Raw genomic sequence first — 25,689 nt, 5'->3', positions numbered from 1 at the left:
AGACCCTGAAACAGCAAAGCTTCCCCATATTATGGAAGTCGATATCTACCAGCCACTGTTTGATTAACGTTCTTCAAAATATTTTCTTAACAGTAAAAAGAAACTCAGAAATGTGACAGCATTTTCATTTTTGGGTGAACTAACCCTTTAAAATCACAATGAAACAGAAGTAGAATTTCCATAAACTTTGCCATTGTTTTCTAAATGTTTTCAGGCCCCCAAAATGCCATTGTCTTGCAAATGAATGGCCAAAATGTAAAAAGTTTTCAGTTTTTAGTTACTCCCCATAAATATGTGGAGATGCATGGGTCAATTGTTCACAATAAAATCTATAAGCATTCAGGAAACAAATTAACTTCTTTAAAATGTCAAGAAATAAGTTAACAAATGTATAATTTACAAACATCTCGGACCATAAAATTGGAAAACGAGTAAATATTAGAAACGTTTATTGAACAATTACATTTCGATGATGACAAATGGAACAAAGCAAATTCTATTTCAGTACAAAAAATGAGGTTGTAGGAGAGGAAACATAGCAGTAGTCATTTTCTCTAGTCCATCCTGGCCTTCAGGGTGCGTGTGGTTATCTTATCCTTCTCACTGTGAAAACAAATACACCAATTAGCTCACTGAATTCAACTAGAAATGTAAAAATTAAACACTTCCTCGTCTTGAAATTCATTAATGAATCTGTACCATGCATTACTACATTCAACTCGGCAATAAATCAAACAAAAATAGCTATACAATGAATAAAGCAATTTAATGTTCATAAAGTTCAGTACAAATGACAATCTTGATTCAAATCAGTTCACGTAGTTAAGAGTTACTGATTGCCATTGTTTAACTAAGGTTGATGACAGCTGAAAATATATATTTACATGACATGAACAACGACTCCCATTCCAGACACTGCATCCCTGTCAACAGCGTTCAGCATGGCCTGTGAGATGGTCTCAAACAAATCTTCTGGTTTCTAGAAAACACAGTCAACAGCACAAGTCCATAAGATTACCAGACCAAGATCAGATAAATCAGCCTTCATGTCCAATACAGTTACATAGTCTTGTTGTCTCCTCTACTTACCATGTCAGGTTCCCACAGGGACTCACACATGCCATACATCTGCTCTGAGCAAGTTCCACTCACAACAAAGTCTTCTGTCACCATTGGGCATCCAATAAGGTCAAGGGAACAGATGAAGGGTTCAAAGGTCTTTGGGTCCAGACCAGCAATCACAGGCTCAATGTAGTACGGCCCAAACCTGAGAAAAGGACATGACAGGTTTCAATTCTGTACACAGTGCACACGGGAATGTTGCAGAGAAAGACAAAAGTGCTAAACATTACATATCAGGGCAGTGTCTCAAAACCCTGTTCCTGGAAACACAGCAACACTACACATTTTCCAAACTCTTCCTAATCTAACACATCTGATTCAACCCATCAGCTCCTTAGTAGAGAGATCAAGGTCATTCAAAATACGTACTGTTGGTGTGCTTCAGAAACGGCTGAAAAACACTGTTCTAGGGATGGGTTGCATGACTGTCCACATCTGATTAGCTGATTTAGATTTTGACAGTGTTCTATGCTTTGTAGCAGGTCTGCAAGTAATGTCAACATGAGACTTGCTGATTTCTGCATTTAAACCGGTATTATGCTGTAGACACACAAAACTGTTACAGACACTGCAATGGTCGTAATATGATGTAACACTTTTTTTTTTACATTTACTACGTCCAAAATGTCAAAATGTGTATTCGTTCTTCCCAACTGTACTGCAAACCTGCAGATTTCAATGTTGCATTCTTTTAATTTAGCTAAGAGGTCACGGTGTGTCCTCTCAATCTTCTATTGGTCACATGTCTTGCTGTGTTTTTGAAATCTGAAATGCAGCAAAATTGCATGCACACTGATTAGTATTATAACAACGCACCGACTAGTTGATTTAGAAAGGTAAAGCCAAGCTAATCATACCAAAAGAACATGTTAGCACCCACTTACTCCCATAAAGCACTGTGACGACAGAGTCAATACCTTTATATTTCTCCATTGTTTTTAATTTGAGATTGTAGTTTGCAATGCTTCATGGGATTGTAGTTTCTCTTCTTTATTAATGCCGTTAATTACAGCACCTTTCTCTGATTTTCAACAGAATACTCTGTTGCTTCAGATCAAAGTTTGTTATGTTGTGATTTCCTTCCATTTCCAGCAATGGTTTTCTCTTTGGTGCCAACGAACAGTGACTAGCAGGTACAGACATGCATTTTTACCTCCTCTCATACAGAAGGTTGGACACCATGCTCATGAAGGTCTTCGGCTTGATCTGACGACCTTCCTTCAGCTCATACAAGTTCAAGCGGAACTTCAGTCTTTGAGATCTAAAACAAGAGAGTAAGGTAAAAAGTTACAACCAAATACAAGTGTTATGTTTAATATCAAATGTTATAATGCATCTGACACTGTATTCTTACACTGTCTGTACATCTGTGGCAAGGCCTGCCAGCCCGATGAAGAGTCTGTCTCCCATAGGGAAGATTTTCTGGAAGTCGGTTGTAACCATCTGTGCCTGGATGCCAAACCTCCGATCTGATGCTATTGCTACGCATTCCTTTCCACGCATTGCCATGACGGCACCTCCATTATATGACATAATAGACTATGGGTAGAAAATAATAAGCCAATAAAACTCAGTTTTTCTATACAGTAAATGCATATTTCAAAAAGTTATATAGACTTAAAAACTATTTGTTATCCAACTCCGCATCAGAAAAGCTTATGAAGGATAATACATTTGATAAAGAAAAGTTCTACTGAATTCCTCTTTTAATACCGATGCATTTATGAAAATTATGATATAAACGTCTACACATAAGTGCTCAACATCCATATTTAGCCCAGGCAGGCATCCAAGTACAACGCTGTTAGTTTCGTTTTAAATATGATCGACTCAAATAATCCAGCTCAAATGTACACACTCCATAAAGCTTTTTATGCATGTGGAGTCAATTTAATAGACAAAGAAGTTCCTTATTAAAAAGCAATATGAACTGCAAGTCAGGACAAATAATTTGATAACTATTTTCGTCTGGAAAGATGGGATGGCTAATGAGCTAACGTTACAGTGCTAATATAGAAGAATACATTAAACAAACACACTTGATTCTTCAAACCTGTTCACTTACCATGATGGCAAATGTAAAAAGCAGGCACCGATATGAAGAACTGGTTTAAAGATTTATTATGTTGTGCTGAAAATAAAGCCGTAGACCGGGTAACACACGGTGACTACACACTTTCTTTCTTTCAAGAGCTGCTAGTCGTTCCTGCTCCTGACGTCATTTCCTCCGCCGCGGTTCCTACAGCGCCCCTGCTGGACAACCCCCCTACTGCAACATTAAACTCGTTTTCGAATCCTGCCCATTTATATATATATACAAATTCTCGCACGGGAGAATTTGTTTCCCTTTTCAGGGATTGTGATTCATTTGAATAGGAAAACAACAAATCCACAGGAATGAAAATACAGGAGAAGAAAACAATGCTAAACAAAACCAAAAAATAAAATGGAATCGAAGGATGGAGTCTATAAGTGCAAGTAGCAAGTTTCAGAGCAAAATGTGTCAGTTTATGATTAGCCTGAATTATTAACCTTCTTCACTTCTCAAATGCAACAGTAACAGCATGCTGATACACCAGTATCGCGAACATTATGTGATTCATTCCATCCATAGCAAAATTTGCTCATTTTGTATGTTGTCTGAGGGTTGGCATCATCTGAGGTCTTCTGAGGTGATGGCATCATCTCTTCTCAGGTGTTCGGTCATCTCAGGTCTTTTTAAAGGGCTGTATCCAGACTGAAGCTTGTAGAAACAGAATAGAGAAAAATGAGTGTATAGCTGCTGTTCCAACTAAAATTATGTGTTCTCAAAAATTATGTGTTCAACCCAAGCAAAATGATTTTAATGTGCATTTGATCATATGTAACTGAAGTAGGGGGTTAAGAGATACATTATGTGAATGCTTGGCTAAATAGATGTGTCTTTGATCTAGATTTAAACAGTGAGAGTATATATGAACCCCAAACATTATCACAAAGGCTAATCCAGAGTTTGGGAGCTTAATGTGAAAAAGCTGTAACTTCTTTAGTGGACTTTGCTATCCAAGGAACTACCAAGAGTCCACAGTTTTATGACCATATAGGGAATGGTATTGATTGTAGCATGATAGAAGACTAGTTAGGTTAGAAAGAGCTAAACCATTTGGGACCTTAAAAGTTAGTAGTTATACTTTTCTAACTGAAACATAACCTAATAGGTAGCCAGTTAAGACTAAAATTGGGGTAATATGATATTTTCTTGACCTGGTAAGGACTGTAGCAGCTGCATTTTGGACCAACTGTAGATTGTTTATTGAAGATGTAGGACAACCAGCTAGCAGTGTATTACAATAGTCCAGTCTAGAGGTCATGAATGCATGAACTAGCTTTTCTGCATCAGATAAGGGTAGCATGTTACATAACTTGGCAATGTTACATGGAAGAATGCTGTTTTTGTACAGTTTCTCCGAAATGAATAGCATAAAATGATTGGTCATCCAGGCTTTTATATTTTTAACACACTCTGTTAGCTTAGATAATTTAGAAGTTGCATCTGGTCTTGTTGAAATATATATTAATATCATCAGTATAACAATGGAAACTAATCCCATATTTTCTAATAATATTACCAAGGGGCCACATGTATATTGAAAATAGCAGAGGGTCTAGAACAGATCCTTGTGGCACTCCATACTTTACTGGATTTAATTGAGATGATTCCCCATTTAAATAGAAAGTGATAGCAATTGGACAGGTAGGATCTAAACCATCTTAAAGCCTGCCCATAAATACCTGTATAGTTTTGTAATCGATCTATGAGTATGTCATGGTCTATAGTGTCGAACGCAGCAGTAAGGTCAAGTAAAACTATCAGTGAGATGCAGCCTTGGTCTTATGCAAGAAGCAAGTCATTTGTCATTTTAACAAGTGCAGTTTCTATGTTATGATGGGGCCTGAAAATCTTCATTGATTTTTTTTATATCATGCTAATTATAATAAACCAAAAAGCCCAAACTAAACATGACATGATTAAATAATTTATTATTGAACAAATCCAACAGATAGCAACACATTAGACAAAAATCAATATGCCCACAAAGCAGCAGACACAGAAACATAAAATGTTGAGCTTTTACATTCTGAATACAAGGGTATGAGACATTCAGTTTTTTTATTCTATTGACTATTTTAACACAAAATGTTATGTAGAAGATTTTGTGACGTTTCTGTAAAAAGGTTATAGTGTATTTTGAGTCAGTTTAAGTATTAGTTGAATTACATTGAAGTTAACATAAGAATCAACAACATAATCAGGACAACAGCAGGGAAGATGCTTAGAATATTTCTATTTAAATATAGTAATTTTTTAAATATATGTATTAAAATATGTATAATATTCAATTACATTTTTCAGCTTGGTTCCCAATTAAATTTGGCAGGTGCTTTGAATTTGTCTTTGCAAAAAAAAATTTGGCCAAAAACTTGGTATCAATATCATACAAGCATCTTTATATTTCTCAAAATATAGAAATATATTAGAATAAATATTATAAATGCTTTTTTTCTATATATTTTAAATATGTATTTTTTTATATAATCCTCTAAAAATAAATACCGGTAGTTTAATAGAAGACAAATATTTAGAATACATCTATACAATTAAATACAGAGATTTTGTAGCTATTATATAATTTTCACAGAATGTTCCATTTAAAATTACATAATTTATCTCACAAAAGACTGAATTACTATACTTATAATTAGCTTTCATTGATGTGTAGAATTAGGCACAGTGCTTCATAAATATATCTATTAATTGCAGAGGATGTCCCATGATAGCTTAAAATGCTTTAACTCTTGTGGTCAGGAGTTCACAAACAAATGTAAGTTAAAGTTATTCACGAAACAATATCACAGGATATCTTTTCCCACTTTCTGTTAAACTACCACAGTATTCAAGCTGGACATTCTCAAATGTGAGACTCATCTAGATCCAGGTCAACAGGGGACAAGGGGAGTGGAGAGAGAGCATGGGGTGTGAGCAGGGAGGTCAGGAGTGGGTTCTCCGTGCCACGGTCCTCTCCTACACTAGGGGAGGTGTCCGTGTTTTGCAGAAGTCAAGTGGTCTCCTCATCCTCAGGACTTTCTCTGATCTGGGTTGGGGCCAGTCGGGATGGTGTACTTAGGACGGGGAGGGGAGAAGGAAGATGGGAGCAGGCTCTAGAAATGGAGCTTGAAGCAGCAGAGGGGGTTGGAGAAAGACTGCTTCTTACACTCCCATGATCTTTCCTGTCTTTATTCTCATACTGAGAGGAAAATTAAGCAATGGTTATATAAGCCGTCATATTCAGAGGTTAAAATGGCTAAATTCTATTTTAAAGACATGCTGTCTTCATTCAACACTCATGCAATGCACCCAAACATACATAATAGAACCTTTCATATTCAAACTAGCACTTACCAAACTAACAGGGACATTTTCAGAACTTCCATAATGTTCTGGCAAGGGTTATAAACAAATGTTCTTCCGGTAACTTTAATAGAATATTCGTTCAAAGCTATTTGGTCTTAACAATGGTCTTAAACCATTAGCACAAAAAAACATTAACTATGCATCTTCAACTGAATTTTTTTTATTGAAACGTTTTAGTTAGATGTTTGTCTTAGATTTTTTAAACATAACTATTTGTTTCAGAATGTTCAGAGAAAATTAAAATGTAACATTCCCATAATGCTCACAAAACGTTCCCTTAATGTTTACATAACCAAGAAACATTTTCCATAAAAATGAATGTCATTACATTTCTGTTTTATAAATTAATGGGAATGTTATCAAAACATTCTTACAACATATTTTTTTGTTAGCTGGGTATAAACTTTGTTTAAATGAAAGCTTGCAGAGTTGTTGGTTACACACATCCTCAATTTAAAATTACAATGTGTTCTTATGAATGACAGTGGAGTAAAATCAGACCTGTGGCCATGCTGGTTGGTGCTGGGCAGTTATGATGCTAGGTGATGAGGACTCTGATGCGGCAGAAGGAGAGTTTCCTCCTGCAGAATGGCTCAGCTTCCCAACCTCTGTGAGCCCTGGAAGGCCACTGCTGGGGCTGGGAGTGGCAGTGGGAGATCTGCCAGCCGGTTCCTGCAGGGTCTCAGTGAAAGTGACAGACCTCTTTTGGTCAACATGAGCTGAAGAAAAAATGATAGATTCATTAGTATACATTATTACTTCATGCAGTTTACTGGGAATCAAATTCATAACATTGGTTTTATTAACACTAATAACTACAGTCTGAACTATAAGAAACTCTACCTGGTTCTCATAGGGGCTATTTCCAAACTATCTGCCTTTAGATGGGAAGTCTTTGCTGGTTTTGACAAAATATTGCAAAATATTGATGTCTCAAAATGACCATTTAGTGGATTTAAGCAACGTACGTTTAATATTTCATAGATTGCTTCAAGAAAAGCCATGTTGAAAATGTATTAAAATTATACAGTATGTATTTTAGTTATGTTTTCATATATTATTATGCCCACCACAATATCATAAAATAATATAATAATTTAATTAAATTAAAAAGTGAAACTGTATTTGACTAACAGATATATTTAGATTGGTATTGATGTGTAATTATTTTTTTTAGATATGCAGTCTGCTCTATAATTGTTATATAATATAAAATGTTATATCTATATAACAATGGTTTTGTATATTATATTAATATATTTATTATTTTATATATATACTAGATATTAAAAAAAAAAATTTGATCCCCTGCTGATTTTGTAAGGTTGTCCACGTACAAAGAGATGAAGTGTCTGTAATCTTTATTATTTGGTAATTGTAATGGATAGAGACAGAATAACCAAAAAATCCAGTAAAAAAACATTACATAAAGGCTACAAATTGAGTGAAATAAGTATTTGATCCACTACCAACCAGCCAGAATTCTTGCTCGCACAGATTAGTTATGTGCCCATGTGAAACACAGATTAGTCCTATCACTTTAAAAAGTTACTCCTAATGTCAGCGTGTTATGTGTATAAGACATCTGTCCACACAATCTGTATCTTCCATTCCAACCTCTCTCACCACCATAGGCAAGACCAAAACAGATGTCAAAGGATGTCAAAGACAAGATTGTAGATCTGCACAAGGCTTTAATGGGCTACAAGACCATCATCAAGAAGCTTGGTGAGCAGGAGACAACTGTTGGAGCGATTATTCACAAATGGAAGAAATACAAAACAACCATCAATCATCCTCAGTCTGGAGCTCTGTGCAAGATCTTGCCTCATGGGGTAACGATGATCATGAGAAAAGACTACACGGGAGGAGCTTGTTAATGATCTGAAGGCAGTTGGGACATCAGTCACCAAGCAAAAGATTGGTAACACACTTCTGCAATGGACTGAAATCCTGCAGCACCCGCAAGGTCCCCCTGTTCAAAAAAGGAACATGTACAGGTCTGTTTAAAGTTTGCCAAGGAAAATATAATGATTCAGAGAAGGCTTGGGAGAAAGTGCTGTGGTCAGATGATACCAAAATTGAGCTCTTTGGCATTAACTCGACTCGTCGTGTTTTGAGCATAGTTTGCTGACTATGACCCCAAGAACACCATCCCTACAATGAGGGAGGTGGAAACATTATCCTTTGAGGCAGTTTTTCTGCTAAGGGTACAGGGCGACTTCACTGCATTGAGGGGCAAATGAACGGGGCCATGTACAGTGAAATCTTGGATGAGAACCTCCTTCCCTCAGCCAGAACATCAAAAAGTCAATAAGTCATCAATAAGTCTTCAAGGACCCAAAACATGGAATGTCCTAGCCAGTCTCCAGACCTCAGTCCTATAGAAAATTTGTTGAGGGAGCTGAAACTTTGAGTTGCCAAATGACAGCCAAAGAGAGAATCTGTAAAGAGGAGTGGACCAAAATCCCTCCTGAGATGTGTGCAACCCTGGTGACCAGCTACTAAAAACGTCTTACCTCTGTGCTTGCCAACAATTGTTTCTGTAATGTACTAAGTAATGTTTTGCTTGGGGATCAAATACTTTTTTCATTCACTGAAATGCAAATCAATTTCTAACCTATATAATGTGTTTTTATGGATTTTTGGGTTGGTCTTTTGTCTCTATATGTTAAAATACAGAGGTAAGTGGGCAAACAGAAAATCAGCAGGGGGTTAAATAAATATTTCCCCCACTGTGTATATATATATATATATATATATATATATATATATATATATATATATATATATATTGTTTAAATATTCATGTTTAATGTTAAATCTTCTGCACATAAGAGTCACTGATATTCATTTTCTTTTTTAAGTTACTGTAGATAATCCACAAACAACACGCACCCCTGTCGAGTGGTTTACTCTTAGGCTGAATGCCCCTGCGGGTTGTTGAGAGTCTGGCTCCTTGACATCCATGAGACTCATCCTGTGCCCTCTCTATAGACAGCAGGGGTCGCCGTAGCTGCAGGACACAGGGCTTCATATTAAAGGGGTTATATGACGTTGCTAAAAATAATATTATTTTGTGTATTTGGTGTAGTGAAATGTTTATGCAGTTTAAGGTAAAAAATAAAAACATTATTTTCCACATAATGTACATTATTGTTGCTCCTCTGTGCCTCGCCTTTCTGAAAAGCATCGATTTTTACAAAGCTCATCAGTTTGAAAAGCGAGGTGTACGCTGATTGGCCAGCTATCCAGTGCATTGTGATTGGCCAAAGGCCTCAAGTGTATGAAATGTTAGTCCCTTACTATACTGTGATGCTATGTCCCGGTTTGACGACACAAAAATAATAAAATCCCTTACAATCGAAGCATTTGTTGTATCCAGTGGGTACATAATTATTGATTATAATGTCTTACACCATTTTTTTTTTAATGCATTGCGCTGCATATTGCGCCACGTAAATGTAAAACCTTGTGATTGGAGAACGGCAAACAACAAGCGCTACTACACTGCTCCAAATTCACTCTTCTTCTTTCTTTGCATTTGGGCGGTGTTATGCAACTCTTCCCACACAGTGACATAGACATGTGGGGGCGTGTTTAAACGAGGCATTTTAGGAAGGCATGGTCAAGTCTTAACTTTTATAAAGAATATCTCTTTGGATTTGAGAATTTCTTTGCAACTTTATGGATCTTATCCATGCATGAACAGCCTGTAACACTCCAAAGAGAAAGGAAAACTTTGGATCATATGACCCCTTTAATGCCTAAAATAAAAGATAGTAGACTAAAAGCAAAAAATAAATAAAAATAAGACCGTGTTCTAAGCAATCACCTGCCTAAGTCCTCTCTTACGACCGAGTGGTGGCTGGATAAGCAGATTCTGCTGTCCTGGTTCACTCTGCACGCTGGCAACCCTGCCGAGTAAAACCGAAGGACAGACACACAAGCGGAGCTGATGAGCTCGAACGGCCCGCCATGAGGCTCATTGGAGATGACATGAGTCCCAGAAAGTGATAAAACATAGACAGGCATCACTGTCCCTAGCCGAGAGAGAGAGAGAGAGAGAAAGACAGAACGAAATAGTGAATTGGAGTTAATGAGAAGAGAAAGAGAGAGATCCTAGTGATAAATCAAGTTGGATGTGATGAACAGGGAAGGCAGGCCCAGCCCTGCCACACAGATGGTGAGACACTGCACACAAGGGGCATCACACTATACCTAGACAGGTTACCCTCCTCCTGAAGCCCCTGGGATTCATCTAGCACATTGGGTTCACTGTAGAGTTTGGCAGGGAACAATATTAGGGGAATAAAAAGAGAGACATGCAACCCTCTCTTAAAGGGGTCATCAGATGCTACATGCACTTTTACAAGTTTTTTTAACTGAAATGTGTGTTGGCAGTGTGTGTACACAACCGCCCTATAATGATAAAAACCCACCCAGTGTTTTTATCTACTAAAATCTTTACCCCTTTCTCAAATTGAGCTGATCTCAGATAACTGTGTTTGTGAAGTCACACAGACAGGCCCCTCCCACGATAGTTTGATTGACAGTAGCATTTCAGCACAGACTGGACTGGTGTCTTACCTTAGACCAGCCCTGAGTGAGCTGTCACCCAGTCCACCATTGTTTCACCACCGGAGCAGATGTAGACAAGGATGACTCCTAAGCGATTGTGGTGATTTGTTCTTGGATGATCCGCTAAAGATGCAGTGGATTACATTTGTTTCTGAAGGAAACGCACCCCCGATCTACCTAAATGCATCTAATGCGGCTAAAGTAAACAGTCTCTCTGAGAGTGGCTTTTGAAGAGAGGGGCAGGGTCAGCAGAGCTCATTAATATTTAAAGGAAAATCCTACAAAACGGCTTGCTCTGAAAAGAGCTGTTTTTGACAGGGTGAAAAGATGTTCTTTACACTACCACTGAGAAATTTTAACCAAACTATGTTCCAGCCTTTTCCATCAAGACCCTGAAGAATCATACCAACTTGTGGAAAATGGGCACCTGATGACCCCTTAAAAGGGAAAGATATGGTAAGATTGGATAAATAAGACTGTTATAGACAGTTTTCTGTCTGAATGAGCTCAAGTTTTTAAGAGGGCTGTTTGTTTACCTGTGACTGGGCAGCATGGTGCTAATGCCTGGTTCAGGCTGAGCAGCAGCCGACACAGAGGTGTGACTGGAGAAACGCCGCTGCGAAATGAGTCTGGGGAGGAAAGCATCGTGCTCACTTACCACGCTGGGGATGCTAATGGAGTCATCTGAAAGCTACAGAGTAAAACTTTACATGGATCATTAAACAATGCATCTAAAATTCCTCAGCAATAAAACCCATAAATTTTACATTGCAAGGTCATGCAAGATTATGCAAGGTGTGTGATTTGATAGAACACCTTTGGTTAATATTCCCTATATTAACAGGTAACCAGCAACACTACTTAGAGTATCACATATATATAGCTCAGTCATGAATCTCTAGATAATGCAGGTTGATAAGTCCTTTACATGCACTCCGCTAGCAATCATATGATTTACTATATGGCACAAGCTGATTCTGTAGCCAATGAGATCGTTTGCTCAACATTTAAATAGCCTGGGTCAGTATTCACTATAAGCTGGTCCTACAGTGCACTCAGTGGCTCTAAAATCCACCACCTCCCCCAGCTCCACCTGTCTAGACCTGCTAGAAGATTTATCTATGTCTTTTCATGCATTCATATTATTACACACACACACACACACACACACACACACACACACACACACACATATATATATGAATAGACTGTTCTTTTAAGTCAGATCTTTTCAATGAACTAGTTTACAAAGAAAGTGATATAATTCAGAATGACATGAGGACGAGTAATTGATAACAATTTAAATATTTTGAGTGAACTAGTCTTTAAGAAGAAACCAAAGAATATCAATCACACACTTTCCTCCTCTTCCTCATCGGTACACCGACTGAGTGTGTCCTGTGAAGGCTGGCGTGAGGGTTGGCTCTCTTGCTCCCAGACAGTTCCTGTACCGGTGTTGGAGCGGGACATGTTGGCCAGACTCAACCTGTATGCAGAGGTGGACATGCCAACGGTGCTGATGGAAGTCTTTCCTTGGTATGCTGAAAAACTGGAGAGATAAAGTCCAGAATACCTGACAGAGAATCACGTACATGTAGACTGCACATTTTGTCTCTTTTGTCTGACACATCAAACATAGATGAAGCTACTGAGTCAATAACTAGATATATACATTTTAGATAATGTGGTGGCAAAAAATACATTATTGTGTACTCTCTTTACAACAAGCAACTCTGACATCAAGCCACATATAACAAAGGAAGTGAAGGAGTGCATTAACAGTAAAAAAGCTGCTTTCTGGGACTGTGAACGGTTGCAACTGAAAACTGTACAACAAGAGCTCAACCAGCAGCTTCAGTTGGCCTGAAGGCGACAAAAAGACATTATTGAGGAGAGCTTTGCCACATCAATCTATAAAAGACTCTGGGATTCAGTGAACTAGCAGATTACTTTTTTTTAATGATGTTTGGAAGAACATCATAAAGCGAATGAACTAAATACATTTTATTGTATTTTTATAGTATTTTATTATAGCCTTTCTGGTTTTGAACATTAACCCTTTCCTGATCAAATTGTATCACTCTTTCTTAACCAGCCATACTCAGGTTGCTAAGATCAATAACTCTCAGACCCAAATATAATGCACACAGGTGCTCCTCAGGGTTGCATGAGCTTGCCTGTGCTTTTTACACACTACACTAATGACTGAGTAAGCTCACACACAGGGAACTAAATCTTTAAATTTTCAGATGATACAGCCTTCCTGAGCCTACTGTACAATCCTTCTATTTATCACTGAAGAAGAACTTTGAATAGTGGTGTGATGTTTTAAATGACAAAAAAAAAGGAAGTTATGGTATTTGAGCACAGAGCAATCAGTGTTCACAGTCCTGTTGTTATTCATGACACTCAAATCAAACAGGTGTGTTCCTATAAGTACCTTGGCATCAATATTGACAACATTTTTACATGGCAGTTTAATTTTGAAAATTTTTGTGCTTAACTCCAACAAATACTTATTGAGGAGACTCAGACTGTATGGTGTCAACAAAATAAAATATAACTGTATTGTATCAGGCTGTTCTGAAGAGTCTAATCAGGTACAGAATCCAAGCTTGGTATGGTAACCTCTGTACAGTTAAAAAACAGACCTTCTTACATTGTCCAGACTGCCATGAAAACTGTGGAGCTGAAAGATCATCCATCCCTCCAAACATTATTTGGGCAGTCTGTGTGGGGCTCACAAGATACTGGCTGATCCTTCTCACATCTTAGATCCTGAGTATGTGCTTCTGCCTTCAGGAAAAAGGTACAGAGTGCCCAAATATTGACTGGTTCAAAAGCTCTTTTGTGCCTGCCTCCATTAGAATTTTGAATGGCAAGGACAAAGGCTAATGATTTGTTTCCAATCAGCATTGATTATCTATCATTACGTATTGTTTTATACTATTTATTCTTATTTACTGCCGTTTATCATTTATTGGTTCTATGGTTTATAAACAACTACTTGTGCAATAGTGTTTTTTCAGTTGTGCAATGTGGCATCCGATATACCTTTCTACATGTCCTGTATGATACGGTTTATGTGAGATATACTGTATATGATTTAGTTATTTATGTGTGATTTGTATATGCAGCATGTTAGGGTTAGGGTTAACAATGTGACCAATTTTGCTGAGAGATAGGTAGGTAAACTTTTGTTTTCTAGGTAATATCCCAATAAAGCCAGTTCTTACTGGAGCCGCTGTGTACAGCCTCTTTCAAGATCTTGAGCTCGTTGCTGAACTCGGCAAACAGAGAGCTCTTGCAGAGGGACCGCGGGATGAAACGACGCTCTAGTTGCTCTGCAATATGGTGACGAGCCGTGATCTCCTCCTGAGACTCAGCTGGTTGGGTTAACAGCTGAAAGTAGAGACATGAAGACTTTTTCATGAATATGAATGAAATGAGCAACTGATACATCGCCAAGGCTGAAATATCGGCCGATATTCTGAATTGTTTATCATTATGACTAATTAATGTGATGTGCATTGGATCCAAACAGTGTGAACTGTTAGTGGTCAAGAGACTCACTTGATTGGATCACTGGATCATTTTGTTTACTTATATAAATAACATACACTACAATATTCCATCGTGACAATTTTCCAGTTGTCAGTTTTTATTTCACGGTGCCTTTATAATTATAAAATAAGTAGTCATTTGATTAATGTAGCAATGTTTTACATGTGTTATTTACTAACTTAAAATAAATATGTGATACCAAATATAAGAGCTTTATATCAGCCACCCTTCAAGATATTGACATTGGCTATTAAAACCCATACCGGTCGACCACTAATAGAGAATTCAAAAAGGTAGCACAAATCCTCAAAATCTGCCCTGTTGGTGGGGGCTTGTAGTCCGTAATGGTCTGTATCCCCTGCCACAGGTTCCTAGTGTCTCTGCTGTCGCTGAATTGGTGAGCTGGAGTGCTGTCTCTTAGCCTCTCTGATGCCACGGGACAGGTTGGCCCTAGCTGTTCTCAGACCCACCTCATCTCCAGTTCTGAAGGCAGCATTCCGTGTCTTCAGGAGTCTGTAGACCTCCCCTGTCATCCATGGCTTCTGGTTGGCCCGGACAGTGATGGTTTTTGTGACCATTACATCATCAATACACTTATTGATGTAGGCAGTGACATTCTCTGAGTACTCCTGGAGGTCAGTGGTGTTATTGCATGTGGCAGCCTGTTTAAACATGTCCCAGTCAGTTGTGTTGAAGCAGTCCTGAAGAACCTCTGATGATCCTTCTGGCCACACTTTAATCTGTTTGTAAACTGGTTTGGCGACTTTAATGAGTGGTCTGTGTGCAGGCATTAGCATAACAGTGATGTGGTCTTAAGCTCCGAGGTGGGGGGGGGGGGGCTTTGTAAGCTCCTCTCTGTGTGGTGTAAACAAAGTCCAAAATGTTATTACCTCGTGTTGGAAAGTTGATGTGCTGGTGTATTTTTGGAAACACACTCTTAAGGTCAGCATGGTTGAAATCCCCAGCTATGATGAGAAAAGCATCGGGGTGTGCTGTCTGCTGCTCACTGATGTGCTGGTACAGTTTATTTAGTGCGTCGTTCCTGTTGCTGATGATGTTGAATGGGGAAATGTACACCGAAATGAGCAGTATAGCAGTATATTCCCTCGGCAGATAGAACGGCCGGCACTTAATAATCATAAACTCCACCAGGGGTGAGCAGTGTTTGCTGATCACAACAGTATCGTGGCACCACGCGTCATTGATGTAAACACAAAGCCCGCCGCCGCGGGTTTTTCCTCCCGCGACGAGAGCTCTGTCTGCTCGATAGCACGTCAGCTGGTCGAGCTGAATAGCACCGTCTGGAATGCTTTTGCTGAGCCATGTTTCCATGAACACAAAAACACAACAGTCTCTTACAGTCCTCTGAGTTGAGCGTAGTAATCGAATGTAGTCCAGTTTATTGTCCAACGAGCGTACGTTAGCCGGTACGATGGTGGGGATAGATGGCTTGTGTGGGTTAGCCGTTAGCCTAGCCCGGATACCTCCGTGCTTACCCGTCTTCTGCTTCCTCTCACGCCGCTTGTGGCGCCTCCGCTGCGGGCGAGATGCAGTAGTGGGGGTCGGTGATGGTGAAGGCCTCCGTAGCAGATCGAGACCCTGCAGCTGTTCCGCGTGCGCGGAGTTTAACTGTAAACAGTTTAACATCTCTTCTACCTGTCTGTAAGCGCAAATACAGTCGCGAGTTTCTTCTCGATGTCGGCAGAACCGTATTTTTACAGTTAAAAATACGGTTCTGCCGACATCGAGAAGAAACTCGCGACTGTATTTGCGCTTACAGACAGGTAGACGAGACGACAACGTACAAAAACACTGCGACTCACAAGACAAAAAACACGAAAACACAGTTCTGTCGGGACAGAGAGAAGCCGCTGCGTGTGGACGCCGCCATCTTGGTTTTTATGACGTAGGGAACCGGGAGCTGTTGGCGGTCAGACTGGCCTTGGGTGAGTGGCGTCACTGGTTGGAGGGGTCAGCACAGCCCTTCTTGGTTTGGACGGACCACAATAACTTGGAATACGTCCGTTCGGCCAAGAGGGTGAGTTCACACCAGGCCCGATGGGCACTCTTCTTTGGCCGGTTCAACTTCTCTCTCTCCTATCGCACAGGCTCCAAAAATATAAAACCTGATGCCCTCTCCCGTCTTAACAGGGATACTAAAAGAACCGGTGTATCAACTGAAACAATTATCCCTAAAGAATTTGTGGTGGGGTCTCTCTCCTGGGACGTGGAGAGGAGAGTGCTGGAAGCCATACACGAGAGAGAGGTGCCAAGGGAGTGCCCAGAGGGTAGACTTTTCGTGCCGGCTGGGCTGCGCACTGAAGTCCTCCAGTGGGGGCATTCATCCAAGTTAGTCTGTCATCCTGGGGTTCGGAGATCTCTGGCTGCCATCCGCCAGCGATTTTGGTGGCCATCCATGGGCCAGGACATCAGGCAGTTTGTGTTGCCTGCCCAATTTGCGCCCAGAACAAGAGTTCTAATCAGCCTCCTGTTGGTCTGCTACATCCCTTACCCATCCCCTCCTGCCCCTGGTCACACATAGCCCTTGACTTTGTCACTGGTCTTCCACCATCGAGGGGTAACACCGTAGTATTGATGGTGGTTGATCGCTTCTCTAAAGCAGCCCATTTCATCCCACTTCCCAAACTGCCTTCAGCTAAGCAGACAGCTCAAGTGGTGGTTGACCACATCTTCCGGATTCATGGCCTTCCGGTGGACGTGGTTTCTGATAGGGGGCCACAGTTTGTCTCCAGGTTCTGGAAGGAGTTCTGTCGACAGATCGGGGCCTCCACGAGTCTGTCGTCAGGTTTTCACCCTCAGATCAATGGGCAGTCCGAGCAGGCAAACCAGGATCTGGAACAAGCTCTCCTCTGCCTGACGTCCCATAAACCGAGTTCTTGGAGCAACAGTTACCCTGGATTGAATATGCCCATAACTCATTGCCAGTGGCAGCCACAGGTATGTCTCCATTCCAGTGCTCCATTGATTTTCAACCTCCTATGTTCCCCTCACAGGAGCCTGATGCTGCTGTTACGTCTGCCTTAGCCTTCGTCCACAGGTGTCGCTGCACCTGGAGGAGGGCTGAGGAAACCTTGGCTCGGGTTTCCAGACGAACCAAAGCAGCGGCTGACCATCACCGTATTCCTGCTCCCCGCTATGTATGTGGTCAGAGAGTATGGCTGTCAACCAAGGACCTTCCTCTCCGGGTGGCTTCTAGTAAGTTAGCCCCCAGGTTCATGGAGCAATATCAGATCACCAAGGTATTGAGTCCGGTGGCGGTAAAGCTCAAGTTACCTCCCATACTTGGTCGGGTACAACCAGTCTTTCATGTTTCTCAGGTCAAGCCTGTGTTTCATTCTCGCCTTAACCCATCTGCTACTAACCCTCCCCCTCCCCCTCCCCGTCTAGTGGATGGTTCCCCAGCCTTCACTGTCAGGAGGTTGCTGGATATCAGACGTCGAGTTCGGGGATTTCAATATCTGGTGGACTGGGAGGGATATGGTCCGGATGATCGGAGTTGGGTCCCGGCTCGGGATATTCTGGATCGGTCGCTGATCGAGGATTTCAACCGGCAGCATGGTCGCCAGGGGGCACTCCTGGGGAGGGGGGTAATGTCACGTCCCCGGGCTGATCTGTCTGTTTTTCCCCATAGTGTGTGGTTGTTTACACTTACCATGTGCTTCTGTGTCACCGTGGTGCCCGTCTCCGCCCTCTTGTTTCATTATTATCTTGTTATTGGTCACCATCACCTGCTCTGCATCATGATAATCACTACTTCTCTATTTAGTCTCATGTGTGCTGTCTGTTGTCAGATCGTCGCGTTGTTTTATTTTTTCTGTCCTTTTTGAAAATAAAGCCCATCTAATAAACTGACCTTTTGAGCACCTGCAACTGAGTCCCAGTCTCGCCTTGACACTTTGTGATATTGTGAGATTGACACCACTTGTTAAATGGTTAGACAGTTGGTCAAGACTTTTATCTATTTTAAAAATGATCAAATTGTTTTTCTCACTAACCTAGAGGCTCATTGAAGAGCATGAACTCAGCATCAATGGCAGAGCGAGGAAATAACGGTAGACGCAAAAGTTCTTCCTGAAGCATGGAGACATGGGATTGTTTGTGCATGGCAGGCATATGCTGGGTAAGTGAGATGATGAACAGAACTCGGCCAATCTCTTCCAACTTTCTAGAAAACACCTGCAAAAAAAAAAAAAGATTGGCTATGTATTGTTAATTGAACTAAAAAAATTGCTAGAATTAAAAAGTAACATACAGTACATGCATTCGACAATGAATCATAATACTAAAGTTACCTTCATATTACAAAAAACTCTAGGTGAGCTAGTCTAAGGTGTTCAGTAAAAAGTTCTCCCTTAATGCTAAAATGAACAAAACTCACCTGTTTCTGGATGAGCTCCTGGCCCTTCTCTGGAAGCATATGAACCAGGTTGAGTTGAGGAGACACTGATCTTCTAAAAGGGTAGATGTCTCGCACATATGTCTGATGCAAAGAGGCATACCAATTTTCAGTCAACATACAAATGATCTGGTGTTTATTTTCAAGAATATATAATGTGTATCCTTTGAAATGTGTAGATCTGTGAAGAAACAACCACAACCCACCTTGGCATAGTGTAAAAGGTTCCAACGCTTATCCATCAAAAAATAGTTAGCAGATCGAGCCTCTGGTATATTGAAGAATTCTAAACACTCCTGGTGTGAAAGCATATAAGTAAGAAGGAAAAAGGTGTTACATTGTAAAAATATAGCAAAATAATGGTCTTATTATAGAATAACTTGTCTATATTGAACAAATTTACAGCTATAACAATGACCTTTAAAATGGCTTCAAACTGGGTGTCTTCATGCACTGGTAACTGGGTGGGAATGTCACACTCATTCTGTCCATGAACCACCAGGGTTTTGGTTCCTAGGCACACAATTACAGGAACAGTTATAAACATGAATAAGACACTAGTAAACTTATTGTCTGTATGGATGGAGTAATTCTGAAATATGCAACCTGGCATGGAGGCAGTAACCAGAAGCTTGACCTCACACTGTTCTTTCTTCATAGTTTGCTTAAGGTCTTTGAAAAAGAGCCCCTCGACAAAACCCACCACCTCCCATAGAAAGGTCAACATGGCTGATATGGCATCCATGCCCCATTCACAGGGAGTCCTTACTAAGTACATGATCAAGCCCACCTTGGGAAACAATAACTATCTAGTTTGATATGTAGATCTGCAGAATGAGATTGCTGTATCTCTATCTTTTACTCATAGTTCACCCAAATATGAAAATTCTGTCATCATTTGCTCACGCTCATGTCGTTCCAAATCAGTAAGACTCTGGTTAATCTCAAAACACAGATAAACACAGAAACCTGAGGATAATGTCTCTCCATTCAGAGTCTAGTTTACAAAAATTTACAAGATACAACAAGGTAATAAAGGTGTTGTAAACCGAATCCATATGTAGTGAGTGGTTTAATCTTGTGGAGAGACATGATCACTTGTTAAAATGAACAGATTTATTTTTGCTTTTATTTACATCTAAACTAGGACAGACATACACACATACATAGAGAACATCACATATGATAAACCACTCGATTCATATGGATTCATTTCATGCTGCCGTTCTGAATTTTTGTATGCATGCTAAGGTCTCACCAGATAGTTGAAAAGAATGTGCGAGGTCTGTGCAGGCAAATCCCCAATGTTAAGAAGCAGTTTCCTCAGCATGTACATGAACTCATCCTGAGAACAACCATAACATATTTTTTATCATATAACAGCACACGCTCATCTTTTGTTCTCTAAAATAGTGATTTATTTAGTGATCTTACCTGTTTATTACTGACTGTGAGTTTCTCCAAGAAATGTCTAAGGACCAAGGCTGGATCTTCAATCAGGCAGTTCCACAAGACCTGCTGAGCAACAGCACATACTGCGGGAACACAAAACAAAGAAGCAAAGTAGATGTGAGGGTCTAAAAGATCAGTGGGTAAAAATGTTTTAGTTTTTTTTAATCTTCGTTGCCACTCACCTGCAACTCCATCTTAGCGAACTCCTCCATCTTCCATCAGGTGCACAATGGGCAACACAATAGCGCAGATGCATGGTGGGAAAATAGACTGGGGTGGCTGCAGCATGTGATGTGTTGGTGTGAGTTCTGTCATGTTCTCATCATCTTGTAAGGTAAAACAAACCATATTTATGAAATAATAAATTCAGTGGACGTCAATAAATATAAGATTTTATGATTTCTTAATATGTACCCAAATGTATTCATGGTGAAATAGTGAACAGGTCAGTGAATATAGCATTATGTGAAAATGCATAATTTTAAATGTTTCTTACCTGCACTGTCCACTGACCGCACTGACCACACAGAGCCCTTGCGGAAGGAGTAGTTTCTGTGGGAGTTACTGGAGGCACAAGAGGGGCTGGCGGACAGACGACGTGATGTCATCTTCTACTGACAGAGAAGTGGACACCAGATATTATATTTGTTCATAAACAGCTCATCTATATGAACATGTTCTGAAAACCCATAAGGTTTCAGGACGGATCATTGGGCTTAAAGCGAAATCAACGTTTCAAAATCAAATCCTGGCAATCTTCACTTAAAAAAGTAATATCATACATTTTTTCCCCCTTGAACCCAATAATAATGACCACTTGCCACTCTCTTTTAGGCACTTAAAATGAAACATGAAACATTCACATTTTTGTTATTTAAAACTACATAACATACAGGGAATTGTAGTACACTGAACATATTTTTTTGTTTTTGTAAATATTGCAAGTGTTAATGTAAATAATATTTTAATGTAAAATGTTATTTAAAGGGGTGAAATGCTCATTTTCACTCAATATCCTGTTAATCTTGAGTACCTATAAGAGTAGTACTGCATCCTTCATATCTCCAAAAAGTCTTTAGTTTTATTATTTTTATAAGAGAAAGATAGTCTGTACCATTTTTTCCCGGAAAAACACGAGCGGCTGGAGGCATGACGTGTGGGCGGAGCTAAAGAATCACGAGCGCACGTAAGCTTTTGCGTTGAGAGCGTCTGGAAGCTGTGACATTACCGTGAGGAAAAAACCATCATCCAAAACAAACCATGGTTAACAGTCAGATTCAGCCGTATATTTATGATCCAGAATCAGATCCCAAGGCTGAAATTGAACAAGAGCAGCAGCATCAAGACTACAGCAGGACGTCTCTATGTGGTATGTATTGAAACTGTATATATTTGCTTAGCGGTTTTGGAAAATGACTAAGTTCCACTTTATGTCGTATTTTTTTTTTCTTTAAAGGTGTAAGTTACATGTGGGAAGTGCAGTTTGATGCCAACATCGCATGTTGTTTACTTGATGTGCTTACGCGCAGATAGCTAAGTTAACAACACAGAGATATTTGAAGCAGTTTTACTCACTGCCTGTGGTTCCAACAAACAATCGTGACCCTTTTCTGTTGGGACTGCATCATCCTTAAGAAATAAACGATGCGCAAATCCAGCGTCAAACTGGTCCTTGTTTGTAAAACAAGCATTTTCGAAATGCAGGGGACAAACACAAACACTTGCACAACTCCGTTGATGCTCTGTAAAAATAAACTCCATCCACTGGTCCCTTAATGCTGTTTTTTTTTTTTTTGGTCTGCTGTGCTTTGGTGACATTTCGCTCTATCGCTCTGGTCAGTGAATATCTCTGCTCTGCTCTACAGGCACGCGGGCGCTCTTCAGACCCATACTCAAAAAAAACTTTACGAAACTTGTGACAAACCGGAAACTTTGTCCATGTTTAGCATGGGAATCAAACTCTTATGCATGAAATAGCATTTCACCCCCCCTTTAAAGGCATACTCCACCGTGTTTTCACATGTTTTTCCCTTAACTAAGACGAGTTGATACATACCTCTCTCATCTCAGTGCGTGCACTCAATCACTTTGGCGCACGGTGACACTTTGAAAGCACCTAGCTTAGCCCATTCATTCAATATGGGCCAAGCAGAGAAGCTACCAAACACCTCCACGTTTTCCCTATTTAAATACAGTTACTCGCACAGTGTAACTCGACCTAGGATGGTAACACAAAACAAAACGTTGCGCTTTTCTAAGCGTGTAGAGGATTTTTCATGAGTGAAGATATTACTGCGCCAAGATGAAGTGCTTACAAGCATTTGCCATGGTATTCCGTCTTTATATAATAATAGTACCTAACTATTCTGAATTCCCTGTCAAGGGAACTTCGAACTGTGTCCTCTGAGGGGACACTATGGGGAACACCTCGTCATGACCCGTGTCTGAAGCATACTTTGAAAAACGCCAACGTGTTGGCCGGCGACAGCCTCTGACATCACTACCGGCGCGACTATAAATACGTGCCCTTAGGACCCGTCACTTATCTTCTACATCTTCATTGACTGTTTTGTTTGAAGTGTGCATCTGAGAAACGACCAAAACAGTAAGAGCGATCTATTATTATTATTATGGCATCCACTAGCAAGGGGTTTAAACAGTGTGTGCATCCATGTCAGCGTTATTTGACACCTGATGACGCACACAGTCTTTGCGTCTCTTATTTGGGCGAAGAGCACGCGCACGATATCCTTGAGGGGGGCAATCTGCGTGCACTGTGAGCGTTTTTCTGTGAAAAAGCTCCGCTCTCGTTGGTCTCTCTTTTCGAGGAAAGAGGGACGGCCATCTGGTTCCCGCGGCTCAGGTCCCGCCGTTGCCGAGGCACGGAGGAGAATGAGCTTGTGGGGATCACAGGTGGATCTCACTGAGGAGTGTAGAGAGGGACTTTTCCTTTCACACTCTTCGGCAGCAAATGAGAATGAACTTCAGGAGGAATATGCGTTGTCATTAACCCATTCTGATACTGAAGTTAGTGCTCTGCTGTGTTCTACCCAGAAAGAGCAGGATATTTCTGAGAGTGGCGAAGAAGCTGAGGCTGAGCCTTCTCATTTCTCCTGCACTGCGTATGGGGAGCTGTTAGAGGTTATGGATCACGCCACGGCAAAATTAGACTTGCCATGGAAGTGTGCCAGAAAGGTAACGTCGCGAGGTCGCCTCAATGAGTGTTATTTGTCTGACCATAGCCCTCCAGCCCTGGTGAGCCTTCCATTCTTGCCTGACTTACATGCAGAAGTCGAAAAGGAATGGAAGAGGCCGTTTTTCTATCGGATCCATCGGTTTCAGCATATGCGTTATGCTAATATCAATGGCATGCACGAGAACGGCTATGAGAGGATGCCCCCTGTAGAAGAGAAGCAGGCTAGCTATCTCTCAGTGGTGGAAACATCCTCTCTAAAATCTCCCTCTTTGCCATCTAAGCCCTTCCAGTATATATCCCGTTTAAATGGTAAATCATACGCAGCAGCAGGTCAGGCTGTGGCTTCGTTGCACACGATGGCAGTGCTTCAGACTTACCAGGCTGACCTGCTGAGGGACCTGGATACAGGGGAGGCCTTTCAGCTGCCTTTAAATCCTTCATCCCACGAAGGTCCAGGTCCAAGCCCGAACAACAAAGGGGTCCTGGCCCATCTCGATCTGAGGATCGAAGACGGGCGCAGAAGGCTAGTGTCGCGGCTCGCGCTCCTCCCCCGACTATGGGAAGGGGCAAGAGGAATCGCGGGTCATGAAGAGGTAAGCAGGGTCTGAGGGATGTGATTCAGATGAGGCAGCGTTCTCGTCTGGATCGGAGCGATACCTAGGAGTTACTCACTTCCTTTGGATGTTTTTTAACTGTTTTTATTTCTCCCTTGCCTAATTCCCCTGTAGCCACCAGCTCTCCACCTGATCGAGGTTAGGTGGAAAGTTTCTCACATAACAGTTTCCTATCCTGGACTGGTGACATTTTGGTTTGTTCTATTTTCATAGTGACCATCTTACTGATGGTCCGGACCAAAAGGGGGCGCCCCGTAAAGGGGGACTCCAGTACAGGAGGGTGGGTGAGTATGTAACCCTATCTGCTTATGGGTGTTATGATGCTGGTGGTTATATGTCTATTAACAAACTCTGTGAGTTTCCTTTACAGTGCGCAGTTCCGGCCTCATGCTCTGTGTGTGTGTGTGAAAAGATGACGCACAAGACAGCAGCGCAACAGAAATCCACGAGAGATGCACACGAATTAGAACCACTCTGCAGGAGCCATACACGAAAAGAAATACTAATCAATCGCCCAAAACACCTGTTATGCCACGACTAAATCACTGACCTGGTCTGTCTCCATAGGAAGGTTTGGATCGGAAACGGGATCCCCCGGCAGTTTTCCTGGTCACTGTCATCCAAACTCTTTCTTTTAACCATTTTTGACCTGCTGGATTCAAGGGGGCAGACGGGCTGATCAGAGATGGATTTGATTCATGGCATCACCTGAATATTTTACATCAGCGCATAAAATGTCTGCAGGTGTTGACTTTTCTCGACACCACCGCGTGGAGCAGCGCTGAAAGACCGAATCCAGTTGTCAATTAATTAGACACTGACCCCCGATTTGAAGATACGTCTTCAAATACGTAGCCTAATCAATGTTATGGAGCGACGGACCCCCTTCTGGGTCAAAAGCTCGAGATTCGCGAATACTTCGGTATAACAATTAGTACCGCATTATTAGGTCCCAAATCGACTATTACGCCACAATAACACTACAAACACAGTTACAGTAATAAAATAAAATATAATAATAATAATTTATGGGAGGCTTTTCCCCTTTTAATGTACTTTACTGTACGAATACAGGCTCCTTTTGCCTGAATTACTGCAGCAATGTGGCATTGCATGGAGTCGATCAGTCTGACACTGCTCAGGTGTTTTGAGAGTCCAGGTTGCTCTGATAGTGGCCTTCAGCTCTTCTGCATTGTTGGGTCTGGCATATCGCATCCTCCTCTTCCCAATACCCCATATATTTTCTATGGGATTAAGGTCAGGCGAGTTTGCTGGCCGATTAAGAACAGGG

The 25,689-nt window shown here is 40.8% G+C and overlaps 3 protein-coding genes and 2 long non-coding RNA genes across 6 annotated transcripts; all 5 read right to left on the bottom strand.

The window, feature by feature from the left end:
- Nucleotides 1-432: 432 nt before the first annotated feature.
- Nucleotides 433-3,363, bottom strand: LOC113050736 (proteasome subunit beta type-3). Its single transcript, XM_026214004.1, has 6 exons — nt 3,188-3,363; nt 2,477-2,661; nt 2,276-2,383; nt 1,090-1,267; nt 885-979; nt 433-603 (listed from the first exon to the last, which is right to left on the bottom strand). Exons 1-6 carry the CDS (start codon nt 3,188-3,190, stop codon nt 555-557), a joined length of 618 nt encoding a protein of 205 aa, XP_026069789.1. The 5' UTR covers nt 3,191-3,363; the 3' UTR covers nt 433-554.
- Nucleotides 3,364-5,810: 2,447 nt separating this feature from the next.
- Nucleotides 5,811-10,887, bottom strand: LOC113051119 (uncharacterized). Its single transcript, XR_003276859.1, has 3 exons — nt 10,410-10,887; nt 7,076-7,293; nt 5,811-6,407 (listed from the first exon to the last, which is right to left on the bottom strand). It is a non-coding gene; the product is annotated as an uncharacterized LOC113051119 (long non-coding RNA).
- Nucleotides 10,888-11,230: 343 nt separating this feature from the next.
- Nucleotides 11,231-12,772, bottom strand: LOC113051118 (protein unc-80 homolog). The gene is made up of 2 exons (XM_026214725.1): nt 12,514-12,772; nt 11,231-11,839 (listed from the first exon to the last, which is right to left on the bottom strand). The coding sequence occupies exons 1-2, from the start codon at nt 12,659-12,661 to the stop codon at nt 11,688-11,690; spliced, it is 300 nt and encodes a 99-aa protein (XP_026070510.1). The 5' UTR covers nt 12,662-12,772; the 3' UTR covers nt 11,231-11,687.
- Nucleotides 12,773-14,192: 1,420 nt separating this feature from the next.
- Nucleotides 14,193-19,427, bottom strand: LOC113051117 (protein unc-80 homolog). The gene is made up of 4 exons (XM_026214724.1): nt 19,343-19,427; nt 19,119-19,220; nt 18,736-18,916; nt 14,193-14,557 (listed from the first exon to the last, which is right to left on the bottom strand). The coding sequence occupies exons 1-4, from the start codon at nt 19,376-19,378 to the stop codon at nt 14,538-14,540; spliced, it is 339 nt and encodes a 112-aa protein (XP_026070509.1). The 5' UTR covers nt 19,379-19,427; the 3' UTR covers nt 14,193-14,537.
- Nucleotides 19,428-20,412: 985 nt separating this feature from the next.
- Nucleotides 20,413-21,194, bottom strand: LOC113051116 (uncharacterized). 2 transcript variants are annotated; one of them, XR_003276858.1, is made up of 4 exons: nt 21,085-21,194; nt 20,771-20,914; nt 20,571-20,671; nt 20,413-20,481 (listed from the first exon to the last, which is right to left on the bottom strand). It is a non-coding gene; the product is annotated as an uncharacterized LOC113051116 (long non-coding RNA). The 2 variants fall into 2 exon arrangements; XR_003276857.1 differs by having other exon boundaries at nt 20,419-20,671.
- Between the last annotated feature and the right edge of the window lie 4,495 nt (nt 21,195-25,689).

This window comes from Carassius auratus, chromosome 31 (genome assembly GCF_003368295.1).
Source record: "Carassius auratus strain Wakin chromosome 31, ASM336829v1, whole genome shotgun sequence".
Classification (NCBI taxonomy): Eukaryota; Metazoa; Chordata; class Actinopteri; order Cypriniformes; family Cyprinidae; genus Carassius; species Carassius auratus.
Note: the sequence above shows the minus strand (reverse complement) of the source record. Positions and strands in the feature narration are given on the sequence as shown.